Source organism: Labrus bergylta, chromosome 11, assembly GCF_963930695.1.
Source record: "Labrus bergylta chromosome 11, fLabBer1.1, whole genome shotgun sequence".
NCBI classification, from domain to species: domain Eukaryota; kingdom Metazoa; phylum Chordata; class Actinopteri; order Labriformes; family Labridae; genus Labrus; species Labrus bergylta.
Genome location: NC_089205.1, coordinates 8,673,910 through 8,695,858, shown reverse-complemented (window position 1 = coordinate 8,695,858; position 21,949 = coordinate 8,673,910). Strand labels below are relative to the sequence as shown.

The window sequence follows — 21,949 nt, the reverse complement described above, 5'->3', positions numbered from 1 at the left end:
GTTGCCTCTATAACGTCAACGCACCTCAACGATTTCCTGTTCTGTTGAACTGAATTCATTTCCTGTGATTTCGGACTTCTGTAGTGGCCTCGGTTTACCTCAGTCCTCAAACTGGATGCTCATTTTGATCACCATTCAATGCACAATGGATTCCCTCTTGTACCTACTGTGCATACATAGTGCATGTAACAGATGCTTCTCATTCCCTGTATGTGCCCTGTAATCTGATTGGCTGGCCCGTTTTTAGAACAGATGTGTTGATTGGTTGGATTGCAAAGTAAAATTAACCGTTAAAGTAGTGAACTGTGCTACTCTCAGAACTACTGACCCAATTTGTCGACCGTCCCCGAAGTGATGTGTGCAGGCCTGCTGCTGATCAGCTGTTGGATCATTATGGTCTGTCCTTTTTTCCGTCATAACTCACTTCCTACTGTCTTGCTTCTTTACCTTCTTACCTATACTTCAGCTAACACAGTTTGTCCAACAATTCTGCCGAGGATTGACAGAGTTTTTAATCAATTGATGGTGAGCTGCTTGGTGAAGTGTGTCACCTCACTGAAAGGTTCCTGGTTCCAAACCTTTGTCGGACATAGCCTGCCTGTGTGGGGTTTGCATGGTCTCCCCGTGCATGCGTGGACTTCCTCCCACCGCCCAAAGACTCGCCCGGTAGGTTAACCGTGTGTCGGTGTGAATGTGACTAGTTGGTTGTCTCTGTATGTCAGCTCTGTGATTGGCTGGAGACTAGTCCATAGTGTACCCCCCCCCCCCCCCCCCCCTTGCTCAATGACAGCTGGAATCAGCTCCGACCCTAACGGGATAATGGGTGTAGTAATGGATGGATGGGCCAATTAATTGTTGAAATAATAAGAAAAAACTCCAGGTTTTCCAAATGTAGTAATTTTAAATGTTTGAAGACACAGGATTCTTTGTTTAAGGGCAAGTTGATAAATGGATTCATCCCAGAGTCATTAACCAATGTTGACAAAGAACCGTATGGCGCAGCCAGGGGGTAATCCAGTTATATTTCCTGCTGTTCTCTGCCCTGTTGGCATGTGTACCAGCTGCAGAGCTCACAGAGTAAACACTGTCTGAACTTCCTCCTCCACTCCGATCAGCTAGCTGAACTAATGGGTTCTTACAGGTGCAGCTTCAGAAGCTGTATTCAGAAAAAGCTGCATGTCATTCTGTCAATCTGTGCAGGTGTCCATGAAGCACCAATGATCAGTTCAGATGTGTTCCACCTGCACTCTCTGCTTCCCCCCCCCCCCCACCGCCTTCACTCCCACTAAAATGTGGAAAAAAGAACTTGATCGGATTACTCATGCTATGTCCTGTCTCCTGTCATCCTCCCACTGACACCACTGTTATCACCACCGAGCAGAGGGGAAGTTCAATGGCAATGCAAGATCATTACATAGCTTCCAATAAGACACATGAGGAACTTCTGCATGACTTGTTTGTTCCCCAGAAATGACCTTTTATTGCTTTAAGTATTAGTACTGTATGTTGAAACTCTTTGACTCAGACAATCTTAGGAAGCCCTGCCCACAGGCTCATTCTTAGCAGTGTGTTTGGATGGCATTATACTCGTCACAGTGACCTTGCAACCCGATGTATTTCGGAGTATAATTAAACCAGCGTGTGGTTTTCTGGACAATACAGCGTGTACTAGCACAGCCTAATTATAGGCCAACGGCGAAGAAAGGCAGTGTTCATGAATGAATCATTATATTTTCATGTCTAAAGAAACAAGAGATGTATTTGTGCATGTGTCTCTGTAGATGACAACGATAACACGATTTATTTGGCATTGAGTCCTGTGGAAAACATTGACTTGTGTGTGCTGTAGTGAAACAGAAGTGGACGCTGTAGCCACACACACACACACACACACACACACACACACACACACACAGATGGATGTATAAATTGGAGAGGTGGGCATCAGCTTGTTTTTTTTACCACAGAGTTTTCCCAGCAGCCCAGTCACCTCTATAGCAAGATGACAGCCGCAGCCAAGAAATGTCTCCCATTCCAGGCTTGTGTGTGTGTCATTCAGTGCCAGTGTGGGGCCTTTTGTTCACGAGGGAGATAAATGGTGGATTGGCAGGATGCTGGCAGGCTAATCCTGAAAAATCAGCAGTGTGTGTGTGTGTGGGAGCCGTCCCCGCTTCATTCGCAGCAGCCGCTCGCTGATAGTTTCTCTTACTTCTCTGTGGTATTTCTGGTTTTGGGGTATTTACTCATGATGGCAGCTGTGGAGGTGGTGTGTCTGCAATTTCATATTTTCTCTGTTATTTTTACACTTGTCCATATTTGAATCTGCAGGGAGTTGTTCTGCCGTCAGTGACCTCACACAACCTCTCGCTCGGCTCGGCTGTCCTTGCGCTGATCTTGTTTTTGACGTCCATCAGACTCCTCTGTCGTGGTCATACATTATGTTGATACCTTGAAGCAGAGTGGTACTAATGCTGCTCAGGCTGTACATCGTAATTGAATAACAGTAACATTAGCCGTGTACATTCTGTCCATCATGAATAAAGCCGGGGCTGCTGAGGAGAAGGCATTAGACCAGAGGCTGTATCAAATATGGACGTAGTCTCAGTGACTTCACCCATTGGTTTCTTAAAGGCAGGGTTGGTTATTTCCTCCAGATCCACTTTGTAAGATTTGGGTTCAAATTGTCTTTAGGTCCTGACAGAAATTAATAACTCATGTTCTCTGAAAAAGGAACAAAGAAAATCCATCATCTGTAGCAGTTTGTAAACCTGTAAAAACTTCAACCAATATCTGCCACGATGAACCAATCAGACGCCTCCCTGTCTCCCTGCTCGTTCTCTACCCCTTGCGTGCTCTAGCCCACACTTGCATCTAGTCACTGATGACTTTAAGAGTTTATACTGAGAGTTTACTTATCGCTGAATGAGACATGAGACGACGTAGTTTCCACTTCTGGAGCAACTGCGCTCGTGTATGTAAGTGGCTTTTGAGGGAGCACAGAGGGAATGCTACTTTCAAAATCATGCTAGTTTTTCGAAAATGACCAACCCTGCCTTTTATGTGCACTTGTGAAGTCCATTGTTGGCTGTCGCCATGTTGAAAAACTCTTTCAGTCAACCTAGAATGTGGGCAAGCTGTGATGCAGTTATCAAACACTGGTGGAAAAAATATTTAGATGGTCACTATGAGCATGAACGACCCTCACCGCTCAACACACTGGAGAGTGACGATACTTGTTGTGATCCATATAGCGCCCTCTGCTGGTTAAAACTGAGCTGCTAGTGTAATGAAACTCAAATGAAATGTTATTTGACTGGTGAATAAATGGAGTAATATCTGTGACAAAGTAGCCGATATCAATAGTCATGTGATATGCTAATATATGCTGGCTGATTTATCGGTAAGGCTCTAGTTGTAATGACACATATTTACTGTCCGTATTTGTGACATGGGAATGGGATGGATCTGTTAACTGATAAGAGGACCACTTTTCTTATGAGGATGTATATATGGTGTTTAAATAAGGTTCATGACAAATATTTACCTCCATATTATAACCAAACACGCCTACTCCCCTAATGATCGCTGTTAATTGTGCCTTTTTAAAAAAAAAAAGAAAAAAAAGAAGATATAGTGTCAAACAGAACCAAAGCCGTACGTCCTCGTGTCATCAGAACAGGACGAACCACATCGGCCACTGTCAGTCGGCCTGCAGATCATCTGTGATAAATACAAACCTCGGCTCATCCACCTCCGCTTCAGTCATTCATCTAGTTCTATCTGAAAGACCAGAAACAGGGAAGTACCCCACAAGAAAGTATCCAAAAATAGATCTACTGGTTGTTGTTTTGATGACATCATGTCTATTCAGAGAAGAGCAGCTTTTATTTTTGTACAAATGTTCCAAGAACTTGCTCCATTCGCGTTCATTTCACTCTCAGTATCACAAAGAGGACCTTCTGTGTCCCTGAATCAGATTCGTCGGAAATCTAACGTTGTATGTGCATGTTGTCTTTGTTCAGCCGTCTGTGCTTTAAGTGTGTGTATTTGTGTTTGCATGTATCATACTTTGAATAATGACCTGCGGTGGTTACAAGTGTTTGCATAGCCGGTAGCTTTACAGTACAGGCTAACAGCAGCAGTGAGTCTGTTGTATGTCATTAGCATTGACCCGTGTGTGTGTGTGTGTGTGTGTGTGTGTGCGCGACTTAGGCTGGGTTTTGTTAGGGTGGGGGGACTGTGTGACCCATGCCATGTGACCCTGTTGCCCCTCCTGAGTTTTTACTGGAGCTCAGTGTGTTTATCTGTCTGTGAGGCAGTGCTGGTCAGGGCTTTGTGTTTCCGCCTGTGTGTGTGTGTGTGTGTGTGTGTTTGTCTGTGAGGGAGAGAGAAATGCTGCAGGGGGGGCCGGTTTGTTGTGAAGGGGTTGATGGGGGCAAGGGCATTACAAGGGCAGTGTTTGTGCAGGGCACGGGACCGACCTCACTGGCACGCACACACAAACACATACAAACACGCACACACTTGCCAAAAACAGAGGCTTATTGTGGACACCCAGCCCAGTCGGGTCCACGCACTACAGTCACACATTGTGTCACACTGCTCTCGGTATCCACCCAAATTACCGTCTCTTCTTTCTCATTTCTCACAACGCCATCACACACTTCCACTCTTGTTTGGCCTCAGTCTGACGTCATCGTTCATCCTCACCTGTGTATTCAGCCGTCAGCTGTTTCTCCGGCTCGCTCCTTCAAGGCCGTCGACATCTTGTATCTGTCACCCGCCCTTTCATCCCGGCTGCAGACTCCGTCTCCACTCATTCTGAAGCATCCTCCCATCCCCTCTCCTGTTCTCTCAGAGAGGTGTGAGAAGTCTGAAAGATGAGTCATGTGAAGCGTTTCGACACTTCTCATACTCACGCCTGTGTGTCGCCTCGTGTCTGAAGTGAATCGAGCTCTCAGGGACATCACACTTTCACCAAAGACACACACAAGGAAGCCAAAAAGATGAACTCATAATCCGACTTTATTATGCAGACAGATCTGATATGGCAATTAAAATCCAAATCATATTTAATACCTCCTGAATTATTAGCAATGTAATTAAAACGTGTGTGTGTGTGTGTGTGTGTGTGTGTGTGTGTGTGTGTGTGTGTGTGTGTGTGTGTGTGTGTGTGTGTGTGTGTGTGTGTGTGTGTGTGTGTGTGTGTGTGTGTGTGTGTGTGTGTGTGTGTGTGTGTGTGTGTGTGTGTGTGTGTGTGTGTGTGTGTGTGTGTGTGTGTGTGTGTGTGTGTGTGTGTGTGTGTGTGTGTGTGTGTGTGTGTGTGTGTGTGTGTGTGTGTGTGTGTGTGTGTGTGTGTCATAAGTGCAGCCCATTTACAGTTTGGGTATTTTATATTCTTTGTCAGAATTAAGGAATGTTGCCATGGTTACTAATGCAACAATATTGTTATTAATATCTTGCATAGCCGTCTTCACTAACCTCCTGCTCCCGCTGTTTCTCTCCCTCGCCTTTAATTGAAGCCGTTGTTCCACATAAAGCAGTAGAGACAAAACATCCAGAAGTAGACAAAACAAACACGGCAAGAAGAAGAAGAGGATTATACGGCAGCCAGATGCTCGAAGATCTGCCTGCTTCTTAAGATCAGCTGTGTGGGGAAACGTTTGACATTCTAATGAAAATTAGACGGCATTACCCAGAGGTGCCAATCCCCGGAGCAAGGCATAAGAAAACAGGTGTCCAACAACAGATAGAAACCTAGAACTATACATCCTGGAGTCTTGGTTGCTTTTTCATGTTGAACCTTGAACTGAAGAACGTAGCCTAAAGAAACGTGAAGCCTTAAAGCCTGAGTATATCCTTCAAAATGCAACTCAAGGGGGCACTGGTGGTGCAGTGGTTAGTGCGCACACCACATGTATGGAGGCCGTGGTCCTCTAAGTAGGCGGCCCAGGTTCGAATCCCACCTGTGGCTCCTTTCCCGCGTGACATTCCCTACTTTCTCTCCCTGGTTTCCAACTATATCCACTGTCCTAACTCTCCATTAAAGGCACAAAAAGCTTAATGACAGGTTAATGACTAGTCCAGCAGTGAGCCGGCCGCCGTGTGGGAGTTCTTGTTATTGTTCTGTGATTCTCAAGAACAGCCAGTTTGAACACATTTGATTCACAACTGTTAATTTATCTGCAAAAACAAAGGGACCTTAATTCAAATGTGAGCTTCAGCAGGGACGTGGGCTGCCGGTACGTGCATGGTGAAAAACACCGGGCTCTGCCGCACACTGTTCAGGGTTTTCTGAAAAACAAGTTGGAAAGGATTTACTGTTCGTCACCGTCATGGTATCATCTAAAAATAATTTTTTAAGCAGCATCAGCCAATCCTTACCCCCGACCTTCACAATTACACACAGTCATCGTGAGTGGTAGGTTTTAATGTGTCCAGACACCCAGATCCTCCTGTCTGAAAAGGATAGAACGAGGACAGAAGAATATGCAGAGCAGTCCTGCTGAAATGATCTAGATATTTTCAGGAGTGCAGATGTGAAAAGGGCTAAAGAGACCTCACTCTGGCTTAACTTTGTGGTATGGACCTTAAAGAAAGACCTTAACGTTTGTCCCACTGAATGCATCATGATGCAGATATGAAATCAGTGAATCTTGTTCTCCTGACTCTGCGGCTTTGATTGGATGGTTGAACTCAGCTCTCCGGCCTCTCGTTTCCTTCTTCAGATGTAAGAAGTTGAACACAGTAATGACTAAGAAGCACAGAGACCTTGAATGGCTCTTTTAATACCATGTGATGACGTTCTCTCTGTAGCTCTATGCTAAGCAAACCTAAACTTCTGACAGCATCACTCTGAATGCTTTAATTCAGCTGTAATTAAATGAGCTCTCTGTAATACGAGACACTCATCCTATCAAGTGCAGCGTCTTTTCTTACATTACAGATAAGAGAATCACATATTATCCTCGACCTGTGACGTCATGACTAGTCAATACACCTGTTAGATTCTGCACATTTGCGTTGTGACTATTTCGACTTCGAATGACATCACGACGTCTGATGTTCACTCCTCGCCGCCTGTTTCTACATCTGCATCAGGTCGAGTCAGGTGACTGGCGCGAGACAGACCGAGGGAAGTGCAGTACGTTAAGGATCCATTTCATGCACACTGCTGACGTGATGGCTCTTAAAGCAACACATCTCCAAACACTCGCTAAAAGCAATAAAGACACTGTTGAAGTACGCGCTGCAGCTGTGAATACAGATCTGTAGTTTCTCTGTGTGCTGTTTGAGTCTGAAGAAAAAAAACACTGAATCATGCTTGTGTTTATATTTGATTTTGTAAGTCCATGCAGCCACTTTAATGCCTCTGTGTCTTTACATGAAACGGACAATATGCAGAATTTAGAACGAAGCAACTGACAGATATTTTATGCCGCAAAATCTTTCACTTAAATAGACTCTTGAATGTAGAGTTCAGAATGTAACTCAACACTTTAATTCGGTTTTAAAGAGTACATATTATCCCCCTTCTCCACCTTTTCAAACAGACCCCCGTGGTCTAAATGAAATGTCTGTGCTGTGCTTTGATCAAAATATAACATGAATCTGGGCGCGCTGGTGGCGCAATGGTTAGGGCGCGCGCCCCATGTATTGAGGCTGTCGTCTCGAGCGGGAGGCCCGGGTTCGCCTCCACCCGTGGCCTCCTTCCGCATGTCATTCCCCACTCTCTCTCCCTGGTTTCTGACTCTATCCACTGTCCTATCTCTGCATTAAAGGCACAAAAAGCCCAAACATAAATCTTTAAAAATATATAACATGAATCAAGCACCAGAGGAGGTTTGTGACCCTGTATAAACCAGCTCTCTCAGAACGCTCCTTTTTGGTGTGTGTGTCTCTTTAAATGCAATGAGCCCCCTCTGAGTTTTCCCGGTAGACATCACTCCTCTGTAGCAAGAATAAAAATGGCGGACCTGCACAAAACGTAGCATTTTCTTTAGTATTTACTACAGCTGGGTGTCTTTAAAAACTCTCAATATTACCTGAGGAGCGGCGCCTGACCCTGTTGATAAAAACACCTGCAGTGAGTGTGAAAAGAGCATGCTTTCAACGGCGTGCTGAAATGATGGGAATCTTTCATCACTTTTCACAAAGATAAACAAGGCAACATTCAGCTTTTGAAATCAGTTGCCTAGCAACAATGGCCTCTTTGAGTCACTTGAACACTGAGGACATCACGTGCTAATCTTTCCATGTCGAAAAAAACCCATAATCTCACAAGTTCCATTTCACTGCTGCGTGAGTTTGAACCTGCCCAGAACGTGTGTGTGTGTGTGTGTGTGTGTGTGTGTGTGTGTGTGTGTGTGTGTGTGTGTGTGTGTGTGTGTGTGTGTGTGTGTGTGTGTGTGTGTGTGTGTGTGTGTGTGTGTGTGTGTGTGTGTGTGTGTGTGTGTGTGTGTGTGTGTGTGTGTGTGTGTGTGTGTGTGTGTGTGTGTGTGTGTGTGTGTGTGTGTGTGTGTGTGTGTGTGTGTGTGTGTGTGTGTGTGTGTGTGTGTGTGTGTGTGTGTGTGTGTGTGTGTGTGTGTGTAGGATCTTACCACAGGGACTAGAACCTTTAAAGGAACTTCATATGTTTCCACTTCAATGACAAGGGTCAGCATAAGTCTTGATACATTGCTTGTTCAAAAAAGTTCAAAATCCTGCAGTTCCACAAGTGTCCACTAGAGGAAGAAGCACCGGAAGTCACATACACACCCATTCAAAAATGTTTTTTAATACAGCAGAAATGAAAATGTTTACAGCCTGGTTCAAAAACCAAATAGTTCTGATTAGCTCATGTCTCGATCGACACACACTGTACGGGGGGTGAATGTTTTGATGACTCATCCATTTTGATTTTATGAAGGATAAGAGTTATTCACAATAAGGCGTGTAGCTGACCTGATTGACAGGTGGGCGCGGCGTAACGGTTTGTCAGGAGGTTTAAAACCCGCCTCAGCTCCAGCTCTCAGCCTGCCGTTAGGTTAACTGAAAGTTAGGCTGAGACAGTCTGTCCCCCCCCTCTCCTAGCTACAACTTTAATTGGCAATTTTCCTGTGAGAAACGTTGTTAATACTAATGGATCACCAGAAAAAGTTAGATCAGGGTCACTCTTATGTGATAAAATGAGAGGTGCTTGTGTGTACTCTTAACTCGTGTCCTGTTTTCCAGACATGTCATAATGTTGGTTATCTAACATCCCTTCGATTCGTCTGGAATACAGTCAGCAACACTGAAAATAACTCTCCAAGAACCTCAGCCTGTGACTCAGCATTCATCATCGTTTTTATGAATGAGTGGTCGGGACGTTTGCGCTGCTTGTTGTTTGTCACTCGTGTCCTGTTTGGTGCCATCGCTTCCTGTCTGAGAGGCGGCCGTGTGCCACTGTGTCACTGGAGGTGGTTAGAGCGACGGAGCACTGTTAGCTGTCCGGATGTGGGCACACGCACACACACACACACACACAGACACATGTCTTCACAAGCGCACAAGTAGACTCACTCTTTGATTAACACACGCTCCCACTCGTTCACTTCGTCTGCGTGTCCTCTCGTATACAGTATGTATGAAGATGATTCATTCCCTTGGGACTGTTAGAATATTTTTACGGTGGATTTTGTTTCAGCACACTTCCTCTTTGCTAGAGACGATGTTTTATACAATTCATCATCATCATCGCATCACTGGTGCCAAATATATATTCATTAGAAAACTCCCTCTGAACAGATTTTCCGTTTACTTCCCGTCCCCTCATGGTGGCGCTTATGAGGGAAAGATGAAAGACAGTAGTTGCGTAGGTGAGATTAAAAAAAAAAAAAAAAGATGACATTGGCATGATGTCATACAGAGATCAAAGGTCAGACTGAGGCCAACTGGCTGAAAATAAAAAAATAAAAATTCCTTTTTAAGAGGAAAATTGTTGTCATTGGTTAATCAGATATTTTGATGTTTAATTATATGATCAGTCATCACAGAATTGCTGTTTCATGGTGTTATCGTCATTGTGGGCCAGGTATCGCATACAGGGCCAGACGGATATAGGAACTTTTAGGTCGGATAACGATACCGATATTAGCGAGAGAAAAAACTCCGATATATATGCCAATATCTTTCTTAGATCTATCTTCGATCTGTAGAGATAGACAGATATAATAAATGCTGTTATCAAACTTGTGGAAAAGATTTATAATGAAGACAAGATGGACACTAAACTAGAAAGTAACTAAGCATGTAGGAGCATCACTTCTTGACACTCTGGAGAGTGATGATGTTTGTTGTAATTCACATAGCGCCCTCTGCTGGTAGAAAAGAACTGATAGTGTAATACAATGAAGCTCAAATGAAATGCTTTGTGACTCGTGAATAAATCTAGAAATATCAGCGCATCTCTGCAACAAAGCATCCATTACCGATAGTCACGTCATATGAAAATATCGGCTGGCCGTTTAATCGGTCGGGCTGTAGTGTCATATCATATCGCTTGTGTCATATTGTATGTGGTCGTGTCGTATGTTTAGCTGATTGTACCGTATGGTGTCATATGTTAAAGAGCCCATATTATGCCCTTTTTGGGGTTCGTATATTTAATCTATGTATCTACTTTTGTACGTTCACAATAGATAAAGTCTGAAAAACACGTCTGTTTTCATGTACTGCTCCTCCTTGCTCCCTCTACGCTCTGAGTCTGTCAGCTACACTCTGCTGAGCCCCCACTGTTCGACCCCACGTGGGCCAAGTCTGCTCTGATTGGTCTGCCGATCCGCTCTGTCGTTATTGGTCAGTTGCTCGGCACGGTTCTCGGAAATGTCCCGCCTCTTTTACCATATTGGGAATGCAGCCACTGGCTCTGTCCGAGGGGAGCATAAACATTAGCACCTTAGCACTACTGTGCTACCGCAGGCTATGGTATGTCGTGGGCGTGCTACAGAAGTTGAAGGGCGTGCAACATGAGCTGCTGGGCTTGCCACAACAAGCCAATGGGCTTAGATCAGTGATCTCACACTGACAATGATGTCGGACTGACAAATTGTTATCGAGGGGGGCTAGAACCGAGCATTACATGCGGCTAATGCTACAGCTAACAGGAGGACGTAGGAGAAGCCACGTTTCTGCGGACTTGAAATTTTTGCAAATAGATGTGTCTAAACATGCACAGGACACTTGGAAAACACACTAAAGATCATCTAAAACCAGAAAAAGCGTAATATGGGACCTTTTAATGTCTCGGATCATATATTGTGTCATTTTGCATCTGATCGTATTGAATTTGACAGTATTCTGTCGTATCAGAACGGGTCGTACACTCTTGCAAATTCCACGTTAAAAAATGGTAAACAACTGGCAGTAGGGTTGCCAGGAAGTTACTGTAAGATTAACGGCATATTGCTGTTGTTGAAATTTACAGTTTTCTACGTTTTTTGCAAATACAGCAAAAAGCTGTGATTTTAAACCTTAACAGGAAAATACTGTCGAAAGAATTAACTGTTAAATACTGTTTATTTGCAGATTTTTACTGTGAATTGTAAATACTACACCTAGCTATAGATTAATTTCCTTCTACCAAAATGGATACGATATAATCATTTTCTAAACCTAGTGATTTGATAAATGATTCCTTGCATGTCAGGTTTTAAAACACCATGTTTTAAAATAATAAATAAACAGTGCCTTTAAAATTGCAACTTAAAATGTTAAGACAAATGATAAAACGTCAAACTGTTTTCTCAAACCACATCTGTCTTTATTGAAACTGTAACAAAAACAAAGAAAATACACTTTAAGAACATAAAGGTTAAATAGGCAAAAAATCTAGCACAAATATTTACATTAAGATATTTAGCAAAGGCCATTTCCAATGTATAGTGCATAAAAGAGTTTTGGTGGATACATTTTAAACAGAGAAGTAGAAGACTGAAACTGCTTCTGTAAAGGGAAAAAACAACATTAGAACAAAAGCAGCTCCAGCTGAACAGTGAACATTATCATATGGACAATCCTTTCTTAATATTCTCCATATACAAAGAAGTAAAGTAAAATTATGAAGTAAAACTAGTATGAATAAAAATAAGTCCTGGAATTACTTAAAGTACATGAATTCAGGATGTATGGCAGCAGCTTTATGTGTTAAAACAGTAAAAAAAAAAAAAAATCATCATTTCTAATCCAATATTTAATAAATAGTCAGTGTCAGTTTCAGTTGAAGCTGAAACAAAGAAATGTTAGCTTGTTGATGTTAGCTAACCTTACCATTCTAGGACAACCAGGCAAGCAAGTCAAGTTCATTACAGCCCACATAGTTAACCACATTACAAGAAATTTTTTGTTTTTTTTGTCCCATTTAGCAACTGTTAAGATCTGTATTTCAAGCTAATGTAAGCTGGCAAAGAATTCACTCACTGCGTGTGTGTGTGTCTGCCTGCAGTGTGTCTGTGTAATTTCCAAATCTAGCTAACGTTAATCCCACAAATGACTTCAAACTTAGTAAGCGATGGTTTTTGCCAATTCTAACTAGCAAAGCAGTAAGGCACTCACCTCTTAATTGTCATGGAAGCCAACTCCACTGTCCTTTCAACCATGTGGTCTCAACTTTTTTTTCCCAAAATGCATTGCAAGAACTACGGTAAATTACTGTTTTGTTTCCTTCAAGCGATAATACAGTAAAATATTGTTATAAACCGTTATAAAACAGTAATGTCCTGTATTTAAACATAACAGGATCATACTGTTGAAATTTCCTTGTAAATTTACAGCAATTTCTTAGAGTGTACCTTAAGTACCTGATCATAACTGTGTACTGTTTGTTGATTTACCCTGTGACACCCAAAGCTTACATAGCGAAAGGAGAAAGAGGAACTTGTTGCAAAAGTGTCTCGAGTGTATCGTGAGAAGTTCAATTTTAAATACCTACATTAATGTAAATACGCTTCAGTCACTGTTGAAGTGTATTCAGACTTGCACGCACACAAACACGTCCACTCACTGACTGAGCTCTGTGTCAGAGGTTAAAGAGCTGTTTCAAACATGGGTGTGTTTACCGTCTACATCCACCCCGAAATACAGTAAGTAGTGCTCTGCTGCTGATTCACACACACACACACACACACACACACACACGCACACACAAACAGACTGTTCTTTTAAGCACACACACATACAGGCCAACAAGCACTTATATGAAGCTCGTTTTCCACACAGTCAGTACACTGTGAGCCGCGCTACGACCACGCCTCCTCATCTCTGCCGCTTGACACGTTGCGTTAGTCTGAGAGAGTTACCTGAGGTAGTTTAAGGCGCTGTGTCGACGTCAGTAAAGATCAGAAGTATCCTCTCAATGAATGGATCATGTTCTCTCTCTCTCTCTCTGTCTTCAGTGTCTGTTGACTTGCCATCTTTAATCTCAAGACACAAAAAGAAGTGTATCTGTGTGTTTTGTGTGTGGAGGGGTGTGTGTATGCGTGTGTGTGTGTGTGTGTGTGTACAGTGGAGCTGCATGCAGAATCACTGCCGTTCGTCTCTGAGTTCTCGTGGTTAGCGGCTGAAAGTGAAACAAGATGTGTGGAAGTAGCGCTGACATGAGTATAATTTAGAGATGCACTGACTGTGACGATCAGGGACGATACAGATGTTTGGAATAACTACTGGGCTGATACCAATGTTTCTTCTCTTCAGATTTTCAAATGAGCATCGTCTCTGAAACATGTCGTATAAAATGCAGGTCGCTGATCTTTCTCAGAGATCGACAGAATCTTACATGGTTGACCACGACAACAAGTCAGAGTTTGTCCAATATGGTGACTTCTTCCTCCCAATAAGAGTCCGCTACACGACACTATAATGAGAATATGTGTCTTTCTGTCAATGCTTCATGTAGTTCAACAGAATCAGAATCTGAACTAAAGAGTGGAGAAGAACATACTGGAGAACAGGAAACATAATGCAGCAGGTTGTGAGCACGGAGATGGTAGAGGTGGCGTGCAGACAGTCTATGGTCGTGCAGCGATCACAGGGAATAAACGTCACCACCCCCTCCCACTCGCTCCAGGTGAATTCTCCTGATTATATCCTGCTGTGTTCTCACATCAGCTCACTCTGACTTTCTGCAGAATAAATACGAGGAGGCTGGAGGAGAAACTCTGAGTGAAAAATGTGGCTGTTTGTGTTCACACATGCAGCTCAGCCTGAAAACTTCAGGAGTTTTTCAGAAGTGTGAACAGTCTCTGCACTTGGTGGAAACACTGACTCAGGCCCGTGTGTGTGTGTGTGCGTCTCACACTTATTTACAAGAGAACACAGTGTTTTTGCTGTTGAGGTGAAGAGTTCTTAGATCCTCTTTGTTCAATTTATTTTCAGCAAAGCGTGGAAGAAAATGTGTCACAGGACCCTTAATCACCAGACATGACCTTTCTTATTTTACGCGCGCGCGCGCACACACACACACACACATTAATGTTAGGCCTTCTTTTTCAAGCAGTCACACCCACAGACGCGTGGACACACTCTGTATTGTGGAGCCCCTCACAGGCGTCTTACTGTCGCATAGAAAGCGCTTTAGAAAGAGAGTGCTGAGTAACTCCAGTGTTTGAATAACCATAATCACATCTGGCATGAAAGCCTTCACAACATGTCACTGTCACCGGCTTAGAGGGACCCCTCCCATTCACGCTGCTCTGCCTGGATTATCTGAGGACGTGAACTGTGTGTTTGAGCTGATTGAATTCCGTCTTCTTACCCACCTGTGGAAGTGTTCTTATGACTAAAGCAGTCCCAGACGCTAAAGCATCCCAGGGCGGCTGTGTTTTTGTAAAAGGAAACAAGAAAGAGCACATTTGTGACCCACACAAATCTCCTGCAGACACAAAATGTGAACCCTAATCCACAAAGAGGCAACGTGGGCCTATTATGGATTCAACAGTACATGTTTTTATTCTAAGCATTTTGGCTTTCCCAAGACAGAAAATGAAAGAGGTGAGAAATAAAAGAAATAAAAGAAAAAAAACTGTGTGCGAATATTACAAGAAGACAGGGAACTACACAAATGGAACAACCAACATGATGCAGCATTCAATAAACACCACAATGAGAAGCTCCAATCACCTCCCCTTGTTGAGAGAAAACAAATATTAATAGGCCAAACCACACTGACAAGCGGGTTATAAGCCCCTAAAGGAATCTTTTTCAGTCATAATTTGTCTCATTTTGTAAAATAAATCGTAAGAGAATGGTATCGTCAACCCAGCATTGTGAATCGTATTGTGAGTTGAGTGAATCGTTACCTTCCTACTAGTCCTTCCTGCATATTATTCCATAAAGCCTACTCTTTTGTAAAGCGTCTCAAGATAACACTTGTTGTGAATGGCGCTATACAATTAATGATTAATTTAGAGAGGAAATACACATCTTTACCTGGGAGCTCCTGAGCTCTTTGTTGCTTGGTTCCTCTAGATCCTTGGTGGGGGATGGCCTGCTGCTATGAACCCCCCCCCCCCCTTACTTCAACTATAATATCAGCCTTACATCTTTCATCATATATATCTCTTATATCTATATATGTATATATATCTTCATATATAAATAGAAAGAATCTAACAGCGGCTCAACTTCAACCTCTATGATTACCACACTAAGTTGTTACTGCTAATGCTACACACACACTTTTATCTTGATTACTGACATTGTAGTTAAACATTTGTCTTATCCATTGTTGTTGCTGCTCTGTTTGTCTCTGTGCTCTTCCTGCATCTTCCATTTTTAAAGCCCCACACAGTCTCTGTTCATCATGAGTCTGTTCGACATTTCTGCCTCTTAAAGGAGGTCACAGTAACTTTGCTAAATGTTGCTAAGTGCTCATGATGGATTAACATTTGCTCTGTGTAGATCATATTACAATGCGTAAAGTCTTTTGTGAAGACATCTTGAGATAACGTTTGTTTTGAAATGACGCTACACAAATACAGATTGATCGATTGATAATCTGCCTTTGTTTGCTAAGAAAGCGGGTGAAGCAAAAGTAAGCAGGATCCTATTTCTGCACCGTCAAACACAAACAGTCCTCAAAGTCTGCCTGTGAATCTGTGGACTGAAGGACCCATGATGGAACATGGTTTACATCTGATATTGGAGCTAACTGCTTCGTTCCCTTCGGGCTGCGCCGTTTGTTGTCACATGAAACTCTCTCTCTCTACTTTTCCCTCATCTCACAAGCCCGCTTGTTCTCGTCTGATGCAGCCGCTGAAACCTGACCTCCTCGCAGACCTCTGGCTGTCTGCCACCATATCCTCAATAACCCCTCTCACCTGTGTATGTACAGTGTGTGTGTGAGAGAGAGAGAGAGAGAGAAAGAGAGAGGCGCGATGTGTCAGCGTCCCAGACAGATGAGACGCTATTCAAGCCGTCTGCTGTGAAAAAAAGGTCGTTCTTGAAACCCATCATTAATGAGCTGAGTGTTTGTATGCATAAACATGAACATTCATCCCCGAGCACCCAGCGTCGTCTACTCACCATCACACAGACACGCCGAGTGTCGAGTTACTTTTCATGTGTGTAACCGTGCACCTCCGTGACGCTCCAAACTCGCCATTTTCTGCCCTCTGCCGCTTCATTTCAATGGCTTCCTGTGTTGTGTTTTAAGCTGTCTGAAGTGTGTGTCATTGAAACAGAAGAATTCCTGTTTAGTATGGCTGCACAGACTCTCAGTTTCACTGCTATCACAGTTTGAACATTTGCAATTATCTCATGGAAACAGTCAGGATTTGTCAAAATAAATAAGATGAGGTTTTTTTTATAAACAAGCATGCGTACTGTTTTACCTGTTACCATGGAGGACTGGATTATACTGACCATGCTTTCTCACTATTCAGATACAGACAGATGAGACTCGAGCTCAATTTAGAAGATTTAATTTATTTTGAATTGTAGATGTATGATGCAAACACAGATATTTTGTAGAACAACAACAGACGACATAGAAACTGAGTTATTGCTGAGGGTTAGAAAATCTTGATATCCTATCGGGACTTGAGTGTATCCTTACATCGGGGCGGCTGTGGATCAGTTGGCAGATTCAGTCATCTCTCAACCGGAAGGTCAGGGGTTTGATCCCCAGCTCCTGCAGCCACATGTCTGATGTGTACTCGGGCAAGACACATAACCTCAAGCTGCTCCTTCTGCTTTGCCGGCGGTGTATGAATGTGTATGAATGGATTAGTTACTTCTGATGGACTCTTTACCCAGCAGCCTCTACCATCAGGGTGTGAATGTGTAGGTGTGACCTGCAGTGTAAAAGCGCTTTGAGTAGTCAGAAGACTAGAAAAATGTTTTATAGGCTCGAGTCGATTAACTGTACCTGCTTCAAACTGTTATCAAAACATTGAAACTAATAATTACATCGCTTACTTCCCACGTTGAAACGAGTTTGTTTCTAATTGCAGTTGTGTCATTGTTTTGTTACCACGGCTACGTACTGTTCATCTGAAATAGAGGAGTGTAACGTTCTTCCTGGTGAGAGCACAGGTACGTAGCCCCGCTGCACAGGCGCTCCAAGCTGTTCTTTCCCCAAGATGCACTCAGGCGTTTTTGGAGAAGCCGAGTTTAGGGCGATCGGGGGCTGAGGGGCTGTACAATATTCTGTCCAAAATATAGCCTGATTTGTTTTCAGATTATTTTTACTATTTCTTTTCTTTGCAGATCCTTATGAATCTTAAAGTGGTGATAATGATGTTTCAGATTTCCTTTATTCTTACGGCTACCTCGGAGGCAGTGGTACGATTTTAACGGCATTTAAAGATTCCACTTCAGAGGAAAACGGCTTCCATCTACATATGCCCAATTACTCTTTAATACATGTTCAAAGAGAAGAATACAGTTTGAGCCGCACACAGAATCCCACACTGAAGATTGCCTGGTTGATAATGTTAAGTGGTCCAGATGGTGGCTCCAAACACGCAGCAGACACTGCAGCGTCCTGAAGCCCGCTCGGAGCTCAAGCACTTAACTTTCAGGGGAAAGACCATTAGAGGCAATCAGGGCTGTCGTTTTTAATGGCAGCATGGAGATGAAATGGAGATGGACCTGTGGACTAGTGGAAGAGTTAATGTTCCGGGCCACTTGAGGACTCCTCGGTAATGAGAAAAAGGCGGGTGGAAGTGGTGTGACGGTACAGCTGTGGTCGAGGCACGAGCCCAAACGGAAACCAAACTATGGGCTGGTTTTACATCAGCGGCTGGAAAGCCACTTACCGCAGTTCGTTGGAACTCACTGCAGCTTTCCTGCAAATGTTTATGTCCTTATTTGTTTTTATTTTACTGGAATGACATGCCCTCACTGCTGCAATGTCCAATTGATGAAGATACGTGTTACAAAAACCTTTACAAGAGGAACTTAATTCCAAATAGCAGAGGGGCTGAGTAATCTACCACAAGTTCAACAATGACCCTTCACCAGCTTCTCTTTCCTCCTAACTAAACCCTGCAGTCACTAATTGACACATTTCAGTCCTAAAGGGCACCCAACGACTGATAAGCCAAATGTTGTGAATGCATGGCCGATATAGCCAGGGCTCCTTTTTGATTGGTCAAGTTCTTGCACGCTGAGCGAGAATATATGGCAAAATGTCAGTGTTTTTTATTTTTAATTTCTGGGACTACAAGCTGTCTTTTGTAAAGAGTTTTTAATCGCACATGTTCTTTCTTTTTCACAATAAGAAATAAAATACAATTCAACGTGCAGCTCTAATGCTCTGGATTGTGAGGAAATAGCCTCTCTCAGCCTGTGGTTTTAAACATGTAGAGAGGTCCAGTGGCAGGGTGACCCCCTCCTGCTTGATAATTACCTCAGCAGCAGCCGCTGTGTTCTGTTTTTTTGTGTAAGTGTGTGTGTGTTATGGGACAGTATACAGGATGCTTATGTATTTATGTGCACTCTTATGTCTACATTACTGATGGTTAATGCAGAAGTGTAAGTGTTTTCTTTGTGTGTGTGTGTGTGTGAGAGAGGGTGTGTGTGTTCTCTGCCTGCATAGCGACCAGCTTGTCAGAAGGGGGAGGGGGTTGTGACGGAGGGAGGGAGGGGGGTTTGCAGGCTGACCTTTTGTTCTGTTTGCTTAGTGGGCATTCCTCTGAGCACTGGCCCTCACCCAAGTCAAATTGTCCTGCCTCCCACTGGACTCAGCACAGTGCTGCCCCCACAGACCGGCAGTGACACTGAACCATGCCCCTGTCACCTTCATGTTAATTTGGAGGATCAATGAAAGCAGGGAAAGGGAAATAAGTGAAGGATACATGCATTATCACGATAACATATTGATGATTTTGCAGCATTAGCATCTTAATATTTGAAACTAGGTTATAGTTAGCCTGAACTTCTGAGTTAGCGTTGAAGAATGACTTACTGACACACAAAATAAAACCCAGAGCTGCAACCATTCCAGGAAAGTGTTTTCAGCACGACATGTTTGATCATGAAGTCTGTTGACCTTCAAGATTAGCGCACAGGGTGAATGACTCCTGTAGTACCTTGTTTGTACCTGAAGGGGGCCTTTGACGTTCCTTTGAAGCGAGGGGGAAATAAAACCCTTTGATTGTTTTTGTGAACATGCAGACAGTACACATGTTCAATCAGTCTGATATGTAGTATTTGTTTCTGTCCTCTGCTCCTCCAGGTCCTTATGGTTGAGGTGGTGTGTGTTGCCCCTTGCCATGCCTCCTGCCATGACAGACCTCCTGGACATATGGGCGGGCCACTCGCCCCTGGCCGGCCACGCTCTGGACACGATCACTGTGGACTTTCTGCTGCCCACCGGTATCTACATCCAGATGGACGTTCCTCGAGAGGCCACCATTCAGCACATCAAACTGGTGAGTGGCAGGGAGTGCGTCGGAAAGCATCGGTTTCGGTTTTAAAAAGCAAGTTATAGTCTTTGGTTGAAAGACCTTGCATTAGAAGTCTTTTTTTTCTTCTCGGTATCTGCACATGTACAAGTAAAGAGAGGTCACATATGCAAAATCCTCTTCAACATGTTTCTCTCACACCAATATGTGTCCTTAGTCTTTCTGCAAACCCCCCAATGATGAGAGAAGTCCATCCTCTCCATCTTTAGCCTGCTTCACTTTTCAGAAAATGTGTGCTCAAACAGGCTCTTTGGATAGTTTCCCTTCATGACATCACAAAGGGCAGTAACCCCTCCCCCAGGTGGGTGACACTCCCACAGCCAGGTGTTTGTTCTGCCCTCTGAGTCTGCCTTCTCACAGTAAACAATAGGACATGGAGCGAGAAAGCCCGGGACGACCAAGTCCTTTCAGCGAGGTGGCATGGTCAGACACAGCTCATTTACATTTAAAGGTACAGACACAGAAACAGCCTGTTCTGATCAGGGGCAGGCAAATTAACTGAACTGCACCAACATAACCTTCTTTTTAGCCTTGAAAGTATTCACAGTCACTGCTAAAGGGAAATTTTGTTAAAAAAATCACAAATTACAGGGTGCCAATAGCCAAGTGGTGCACCCCATGTGCTGATGTTGTACTCCTGTAGGCGTGTGGCCCAGATTCAAGTCCAACCTGTGGCTTCTTTCCTGCATGTTGTTCCCTATTCTCTCTCTTTCCCTGATTTCTGACTCTATCCACTGTCCTGTCTCTTCAATAAAGGTATAAAAATAAACCTTTAAAAAAACATGACTGACATATGTCCGGGACAAAAATGACAAAGAGATAAGAGGAACCACTTTGTCCACAGGGGGCGCCAAAACAACACTAACCGAAGTATCTGTTTATGTTCCCTGACGTTATCTTATTGTCCTTACATGCCTATTGTCCTAACGTGGAAAAACAGTCAACACACCAGTCTATAACACATACACACACACACACACACACACACACACACACACACACACACACACACACACACACACGCAGCTGCTCAGCCAGACATGATCTAATGCCTGTTTTCACAGACGTGGCTGTTACTAGTGGCCTGGTGTTTTTTTGTTTGTTTGTGAGTAGCGTGTCAACCTTCTGATTCTGAGGTGATCAGAGGTTACAGATGGATCCCTCTGTTTGTTAATAAAGAGACTTCAAAAGAAAGCAACACAAGGTTTGTTTTAGCGTAACACACTTCAGTTTTTCTGATTATGAATGGGGATGATGTGACCTTTAACGGTAGCTTAAATTAACTCATTGTTTTTATATAAAAGATGTGATTTAGGCTATAACTATAGAGAACCAATGGACAGCTACCAAATACACCAACAACAGCTTCAAATGTTATTCTGAGCTAGACCAATCGAAACACATTCCGATTACTACAGTAGTATTTGTAATGTCTGTATTAAGTTTTTTTTATTCTTGGATTTGATTATATTTCATAACATTTTTTATATTTCAGGATACAGTGTACGAACTTCTCACAGCAGATGTTTTTTTGGATCCATGTAGCTCTCTAGACACACACTCCGCCCTGTAACAGAGCCAAAGCAGCGATCTGAAGGTGTCATCACACACGTACACAAAACACCTAAACATTTCCTGACATGTGTGAAGCGACCCTGACACATTTTTCACCTTAACTTTCCCGTGCCAGCTCACTGGTAAAAAGTCAAATTAATCTCAAGTTGGGATGAGCTAATTGTGTGAAGGCAGCAGTTAATGCTCAAGAAAATTCTCAGCATCTTTTATCTGAGTTTTACCATCGAGCGATCACCATGCACGTCATGAAGCTGCTTCTTGATTGATTTGCATTCATCCACAATCTTGGATTCCTGCAGCATCTTTTTTTACGCCCTTTCTTGCCTCCTGAGACGACCCCCATCTGTAAAAACAGGGGGAACTTTACGCTATTAGGGACAATATGTGGATAAGTAACCCAGGAAGATTTCAAGGTCAGTCTGTCTGGAAAATCTCCCGAACACTGGCAT

At 43.3% G+C, this 21,949-nt stretch overlaps 1 protein-coding gene across 3 annotated transcripts in view; it reads left to right on the top strand.

Annotated features, from left to right (window-relative positions):
- pik3cb (phosphatidylinositol-4,5-bisphosphate 3-kinase, catalytic subunit beta) overlaps positions 1-21,949 on the top strand; it is a 63,288-nt gene that overhangs the window by 14,162 nt on the left and 27,177 nt on the right. For all 3 annotated transcript variants that reach the window (XM_065959946.1, XM_065959944.1, XM_065959945.1), the window contains exon 3: positions 19,697-19,892. In XM_065959946.1, the coding sequence (XP_065816018.1) occupies positions 19,734-19,892 (159 nt within the window). In that variant the 5' untranslated portion in view covers positions 19,697-19,733. The remainder of the gene's footprint in view (positions 1-19,696; positions 19,893-21,949) is intronic.